At 44.0% G+C, this 7,598-nt stretch overlaps 2 protein-coding genes across 2 annotated transcripts in view; both read left to right on the forward strand.

Annotated features, from left to right (window-relative positions):
- ddx20 (DEAD (Asp-Glu-Ala-Asp) box polypeptide 20) overlaps window positions 1-2,490 on the forward strand; it is an 8,326-nt gene extending 5,836 nt beyond the window's left edge. The window contains exons 10-11 of the mRNA XM_023425061.2: window positions 817-918; window positions 1,080-2,490. Of these exons, the coding sequence (XP_023280829.1) occupies window positions 817-918; window positions 1,080-2,245 (1,268 nt within the window). The 3' untranslated portion in view covers window positions 2,246-2,490. The remainder of the gene's footprint in view (window positions 1-816; window positions 919-1,079) is intronic.
- A 499-nt stretch (window positions 2,491-2,989) lies between these two features.
- LOC111669064 (rhodopsin-like) lies at window positions 2,990-5,636 on the forward strand. The gene is made up of 2 exons (XM_023425286.2): window positions 2,990-4,085; window positions 4,757-5,636. Exons 1-2 carry the CDS (start codon window positions 3,006-3,008, stop codon window positions 4,910-4,912), a joined length of 1,236 nt encoding a protein of 411 aa, XP_023281054.1. The 5' UTR covers window positions 2,990-3,005; the 3' UTR covers window positions 4,913-5,636.
- The last annotated feature ends 1,962 nt before the right edge of the window (window positions 5,637-7,598 follow it).

Consider the following 7,598-nt stretch of genomic DNA (forward strand, 5'->3'; position numbering starts at 1 on the left):
GGAGCAGGAGCGGAGCAGGAGCAGGAGGAGGAGGAGGAGCAGGAGCAGGAGCAGGAGCAGGAGCAGGAGCAGCAGCGTCTGTAGAGAAGTTGCCTCATTATTGCAGAGTCTGTCTTCTGTTTGGATCATATTTTGGAGGAGACAGCATGTTGTTTTCAGTTGGACACTTTCGCCCACCAAGTTGACTCAAACCCCAAACTAAAATAGCTTCAGGGTGATTATTACTGAGGAGTTAAAAATAGAAGAGAAAATGCTTCATTTTGCTGCATTCACTCACTTTTTTCAGTTTTCAGGTATTTTTTTATTTAACTTTTTTTTTATTGAAAAAAAATGTATTCTTTTTTCATTTTTTCTTTTAACAAGTAACAAAAACTTGATTGTATAATAGCGGACAAAGCCAGTTCAGTGTTGCAGTCCCTGCAGAAAAGCCTTTTCTCCCCTGGTGGTGTAATACTTGGATAAAAACAGTTTCTTTCACCCGTTATCTTGCTCTGAATTAGACTTGATTTGCTTCATTAATTTCCTCTCTCTTTCTCGAACACCATTTTTGAAGATTAGCTCTACTCTCTCAGGGGTTAGCGGGTTTGACCCCTCTCACAAGGTCAATAGGTTCCTAATCATGTGCATTTAATTATAATTATCTTGACTTAACTTGTGCTGTCTTAAAAACAGAAGGTAATTCAATCTTGGCTTGTGCACAATGTATGTGTGTGTGTGTGTGTGTGTGTGTGTGTACGTGTGCGCGGATACACAACTCGCACAGCCTCCTGCGTGTTATGTGAATAGGTTCTCATCAGGATTACATTTGGTTCGTAGGCACTCAGGGGCTGGCTGTGACCTACTGTTGCCATGGTGAGGAGGAGAACAAGATGATGGCCATTGCTCAAAAGTGCGGCTTGAGTTTATCCGTATTGCCATGTAAGTCCCGTCAACATGTGTTTGAAGAGTTTTACATGCGGCACGTGTGACTTTTCCCTCTTCGTAGATTTTGTTCTTTAAAAAAAAAAAAAAAAAAGCCTTTGATTTTAATGTTGATGTGGGGAAGTAGTTTCAGTCTCATCTGTCTTCTGTCCTTTCAGCCACCATAGAGCCTGGGTTGATGGACGAGCCATGTGACTGGGATGTCTGCATTGAGGCCTCCACTCCAAGCTCCTTATCAAAGCTTGTCTCCAGGTCAGAGAAGAAGAAGAAACCTGCTGCTGCCGCTGCCATCACAGACCAAGCTGTAGAGCATAGTGGACCAACAAAGCCAGAGAAAACCCATCCAACACCCAGGCGTGGAGCACATGTTGAAGGGAATGCTAGAACTGTATCTCCTACTCAGACGGTGCAGACTCGAAAGCAGCTGCAAGACGCTCTACCGAAGATCCCTCCTCTCAGCTCATTCAAGAATTGCAGGTCAAAGTTTATGACCTTTGAGGAGGCTGAGCAGGACTTCCAGAGCTTCATTACCACAGGGTTGGGGAGAACAGTGGAGGTCATCAGAGAGTTCAGAGGTCGAGATGACGACGGCCCCAGTAATCAGAACGGGCATAGAGAGTCTGTCACACTTAATGACGACGGAGCTCAAAATTTAACACGGAGTAGAGAACAGTGGAAAGCTAACTTTTCACCTCCAAGGTCAGTTTCTGGTTCTTCAAGCTCCCAATTGGACACGGAGGAGAAGCAGCAGGATAATGAGACAGTGGGAAGTTCAAATCACACCAGAGGAAGAGAATGCAGAGCAGTGATGCAATCTCAGACTGATGCTAGAAACACACCAACTGTGCCCGGACCAAAATCAAATCCCAAAGCTTATCCTACTTCTGCGCCCAAAATATATCACCAGACAACTGGTGCATCAAATTGGAGAGCTTTGTCTCAGCCTGAGAGCTATGATCCGACGCATGGTACAGATTCAAACAGGGAAACCAATCAGGCCGCTCCGCCGCAGACTGACAGAAATGAATCAAGAAAGATGAAAGAAGAGATTAGGAAACGGAGCAAAAAGTGCTCAGAAAAGATGGATAGAGAGAGAAAGAGGGACAGGAACGAAGGAGAACAAGATGAAGAAGGAGAGGAGGTGGAGGAGGAGGGCAGCGCTGAAATTTACTGGAGAGCCTGCTACAGAGCCTGGAATGATTACTACGCCTCCATGTCTCCTTTTCAAGAGCAAGGCTACCAAAGCTACTACAGCGTAGCTCACAACTGGATGGCAGCTTATCGTATGAATGCTGTCTACATGGAAGAACTCCTGAAACACTGACTTGTCTGTATCTAATTAGAAATCCTGCTGAACAATCTGTTTGCTCGTGAGAAAATGTGTGCATCAAGCCAGAACTTCTCCTGCAAAAATAGATTGGGACAGCAGGATTTAGGTACAAATTTTTGCACTTCTGGTCTAACACACAGTACTTGAGTGCTCATTTTCTTTGTGTACTTTTCAACAAAGTCATACCATGTACTGTACATCACTTATTTTTCTAATAAATTACCAGTTTGGAGCATGAATTTCAAAGCTCTTTTCTGTTATGGCTCTACACTGTCACAAGCTATGACAACCAGTATACACATCACCAGCCATTAATCTAACCCAATGTTTATAGAGGAAGAGGAAGGTGAAAGGGGGGGGGGGGGGGGGGGGGGGGGCTGTGCAATTCACTGTATGTACTCTTCAGCAAGGTCAGACAACTCCACATGCTCCTGATTACAGACTAATCAGCGTCTTCCTTCCATTCACCCAATCACAGCAGGGCAACACAAAAGGCAAACACCCTTGAATAAATTAATTTAAACCAGAGACCCACTTCAAATGTTTTTTTTTTTTTTTACCATCTGTAGCATTTATGTTAGTAATTTAAATCGTCATTATGCGGCAGCAGAGGTGAGTGTTCTTTCATGCTCACTCTGAGCCGCAGCACACTTGTGTGACTATATAACCATCAGATGGTTTGTCCAGGATGTACGACAGAGAATTTCAGCTTTTAAAGTCTTAATGAGAGGAAGCACAAGGCGCAGGGGAAATTATGGATATTCACACTTTCTGGAACGAAACAGCCGCGCATAATGAGACTCACATGGACACCATGTTTCTCCTGTTCAACTGCACGGTCCTAACCTTAACGTTAATCCTGGGTTTGCCCGGCAACTTGTGGATCTGTTGGGTTGTTTCCAGAACCAAGAGCCTGCAGACCTGCAATAACGCGCTGCTGGTCAGCTTGGCCGCCAGTGACCTCCTGAAGTGCTCCGTGGACACACCGCTGCTGCTCTTCTCTTTCCTGCGCTACGGGAAGGACAGCCAGGTGTCGGTGTCTGTATGCACCCTGCAGCAGTTCACCTATGCCCTATGCAGCTGCGTCCAGCTGCTCACGCTGGTCAGCATCAGCGTGGAGCGCTTCCAAGCTATCGCCTTTCCTTTCCAAACCGAGAGGAGGAGAGCGAGGGTCCGTCTCTGGATCCTGTCCATCTGGGCGTGCGGCCTCATGTTGGCTGTCATCTCTCTGACTCTTGCCAAGAAAGCGCTTTTCTACATGCTCTGTCGTCCGCACATCGGGGGGCACGGCGAAGAGCCTCTGCAGTATTCGGATCCATTCGGACCCTACGTGCTGGTGCCGGTGTGGGGACTGTCTCTGACTTTGATCATTATCCACTATATGCGGATATTGAGAGTTGTGAGGCACCACCGGAAGAAATTGTTCAACCGGGGAGTCCAGCTGAGGCCGACGGTGTCGGAGCACGTCTGGGCCTGGCTGAGTGTCCCTGCTAGCCCAGCACCACGGACAGCTCCACGAGGCTGCTTCAAGTCTATGCCCCCTGTGGGCTCCGGCAGCCCACTACCTCCCCGCAGAACGGTGCTCTTGGTGGCCGAGGCCGGTGCATCCGGTGCGGACGCGTCCACGGGAGGACGACGCGCCCCGGGGGGACCTCCGGAGATCGTCGGGGCAGTGTGTCTTCTGACACCCGGGGCAAGGGAGCGGGGGAAGAAACAGATGGAGGGGAAAGTGGCGCAGCGTTTTGGGTACATAATCATTGCGTTCACGCTTTTCTGGGTGCCCATGGTGGTTATTTTGCTAGTGAATGTCAACTCTTGGCAGGACACGGACAGAGTGAGTGTAGCAGTTTTTTTGTTCACACAATACTGCCATATCTGAAAATAGAAGCCCTGTGCATGGTAATACAGTCCTGCAAACATACATAGTAATTAGTGGGGTTTCTAACATTTGTTCCAAATTGCAAAATATTAGAAACAACAAAACCGCAACATCCAACAACAGAACTGAGTCAACAATCAAATGAAATACAAAGTAGTAGTCAACAAAAAGTATTTAAAGTAGCCTATTATTTTTTCTGGGGCTATTGCATTGCACAGCTGTATCTATTACGCTGATCAATATGATGCAAAATGCATCATAGTAGTAAGCTATTGATAAATCATCCGCAATTTTGATGATCAATTTAGTAATTTATCAAGATAAAATGGAAAAAGATTTGCTGCTTTTCTCTATTTTCTATCATTACAAATTGAATCTTTAGGTTTAGAATAAAACAAGCAATCTGAAGATGTCACCCTGGTCTCTGGAAATTGGGACTGATAGTTTTACACTTTTTTTGCTTGACATTTTAGACTAAACAATTCATCAAAAACTAACCAACAAAGGAATCATTAATCAATCAGAGCCCTCCCTCATACTGTGGCAGGAAAAAAAAAAAAAAAAAAATCTGGAGAGGTATTCTGTGTCCTTGCCCCATCCTAAGCTCTCTGCTGTGTTTCCCACAGTTGCTGAGGGAGCTGGAGACATCAGCCATGGTGCTGACCTGTATGCAGGCTGCGGTGGATCCTCTCATCTACACTTTAGTCACCAGACAGTTTCGCTCTGAGCTAAGCAAGATCCTCTCCTCCATCCCCGGATGTCCACTAAAACTGAGAGGCTGAAGGTTAACTTCTTTGATATGAACATTTGGGCCACATGGACTTCACCTTTGGGAATCAAAAAAATACTACTGCAGCTAAATATACACAAGCCACTGCCTTGTGTTTATACACACACACACACACGAATACAGAGTGATTTAGAGGCAAGAAGAGAGCCCACAGATTTTGTATTTGTGGCAGATATAGATGTTTTATCAGGCGTTTCACAGTCGAGACAAGACAAGGTCATACATAATATCCAACATCTGACAAGATACGCACAGCAGTAGTCTCAACAACGACAGGTGGCATAGGAGGGCAAAGCAAAGAGTGAGAAGAAAACTGACTGAGCCCAGAAAAAAGACAATCAAAGGAGAGTACATAACAGAGAAAGAGAGACAAACACAATCACAGAGCTCTGTTTTTGTTGTTTGTAAATAAAAGAAATGCAATCCGTCGACACTTTGAGCAGAAATATGCTTACGTAATAATTTAAACCGTGTCATTTTGAAAGTGCAGCTGAAACAAAACCTGTCTCGAAACAGGAAAGCAGGAAATAAATCACGTTTAATCACTTGTCCTTACAACAACAAAAAAAAAAAAAAGTACAGGGAACCTCACTTCTGCCGTTATCTATGTCAGATCCTTGTTGTAGTTTTCCATAGATTCTAAATGTCGGACTTGATGCTGTGAATATGAAGTCAATGTCTTTAACCCCAGTTTTAAAATTACACTGAAAAAGCTCTGCCTGTCTGTGCTTGTCTTCTTGTCTGTTTTTAACTCCAGGTTAATTTGCACACAGTTTGACTAAACACTAATACTGGATCTAGGCAGCTGTTGTCACTGTGTACAGTACTAAATTACCAGCAGTAGTATTATCTCACTACTAGGAATATCAGAGGTAAAACACACCCTGTTCCAGTAGAATATTTTTGGCGTTCTTCAGGTCGATACTAACCTCAGGATCAGAGAGAATGAAAGCACAACAAAGGAGTCTTAAGTGTAGTGATGCACTGATATGGTTCCAATATGTTATATATTTCCACCCATATGGGCTGATATGATGATGATATGCAGAATTTTTCTTAGTACAAATGCATGTGTAAAACTGGTTAAGCTCGTCAGATATTTCCATCTTAAGGTAATTAAATACTTTTTTGTTTTTAAAAAGTCCATGATACATTTTGCCGCTAGTTTGACAGTTGTTTTAAATACAATCTACTTCTACAGGAAAAGAAAAAACATCAGCTACATTTGGGCAGACACAATGTTAGACCAATTCCAGTATTGCTTTTGAAATATGCTCCTGGCTGATGGACAGTATGCTGATATATTGGTGTATCTGTAGCCCTGTCTGTGTGCTCTTGATCAACATTGTATTTCATCTCTGTGGAGCAGAAGTGGGTGCTTGGTCTGCTGTGACTGGAGCTGTTCTTCAGCGAAAGCCCAGCAGTGGTCTCATAAACAAAGACAGACCTAACTGTCTCTGGAGCTGTTGGACTCAGAATGACATTCAAGATGAAAAAGGCCAACAGAGGGAGGCATCAGCTCGGAGGTTAGCGGAGCTAAAAGGTCACCGTCCATAGTTACAAAGGTCAACTTTGATGGGATTTGATGGTGGGTAATACTAAAGTTTCAGGATGGGGTCTGTGAGTCGCGAGAACAGACAGAATAGCATATGTTTTTGGTGACAGAGAGCCGTGGATGGCTCATCCAGTGTCCTCCTCCGTGTCTCTGTGGTCACCGTTAACAACAGACTTCCCTGCTTTAAGTTCTCCAGAAGATAAAGTAAATAAAAATCCTTTGAAACACCAAGGAGGACAAAAAGTACAAACACCAAGTTTCCTAACCACATAGAGTACACACATACTCAACAGCTTTGAAAAACGCCCGCTGAGTTTGGGGAAGAAAAAACGTTGACAGCTATAAAGACTACCGAAAGCATACTGTTGTTCACACAGGAGGTAGGGATACAACAGGACAACAACAAGAGAGAGAGAGAGAGAGAGAGAGAGAGGAGTGTGAGGAAGAGAGAGAGAGAGAGAGAGAGAGAGAGAGAGAGAGAGAGAGAGGAGTGTGAGGAAGAGAGAGAGAGAGAGAGAGAGAGAGAGGAGTGTGAGGAAGAGAGAAAGACAGAGTGAGGAAGAGAGAGAGAGAGAGAGAGAGAACGAGAGGACAGCTTCACTGGTTCTGCCAAACGATGGTCAAATATTACAAAATATTCTATTAACAATATTCACAAAGAACCCGGGCTCAGGACAGATTTGTGTCAGAAATTCTCAGCAAACGCCTTGTGCTTTTAATTGTGTTAGTTTGAATTAAATTAGTTTTTTTTTTTTTGTTTTTTTTTTTGTTTTTTTTTTTTGTTTCTTTGTTAGAGAATTTGAGTTATTTGAGGTCCGTCAGGCTGTAAGAGCCAAAAGGGAACAGAACAGGCAGGGGGGGAGGGGAATTCAGAAAACTATAAAAACAAATAAATCTCTTTTTACTCCAGCAAAACAGGCACATATTGTGTAAAAGGCTTGAAGCTGAGAATTTCAGACAGAAATATGTGCAATAAACCCTTCAGAGTGGCAGCTAGTCAAATATACCATATACTGAGCCATAGAGACTTCCAGAAGAATTGAAACACGAGTTTTCAATCAGCTGTGACAAACAAATTCACCCACACACACACATGCGCACACACATGCGCACGCACCCACCC

Source organism: Seriola lalandi, unplaced genomic scaffold, assembly GCF_002814215.2.
Source record: "Seriola lalandi dorsalis isolate HSWRI2012SDOR001 ecotype SW California unplaced genomic scaffold, Sedor1 jcf7180002054767, whole genome shotgun sequence".
Classification (NCBI taxonomy): Eukaryota; Metazoa; Chordata; class Actinopteri; order Carangiformes; family Carangidae; genus Seriola; species Seriola lalandi.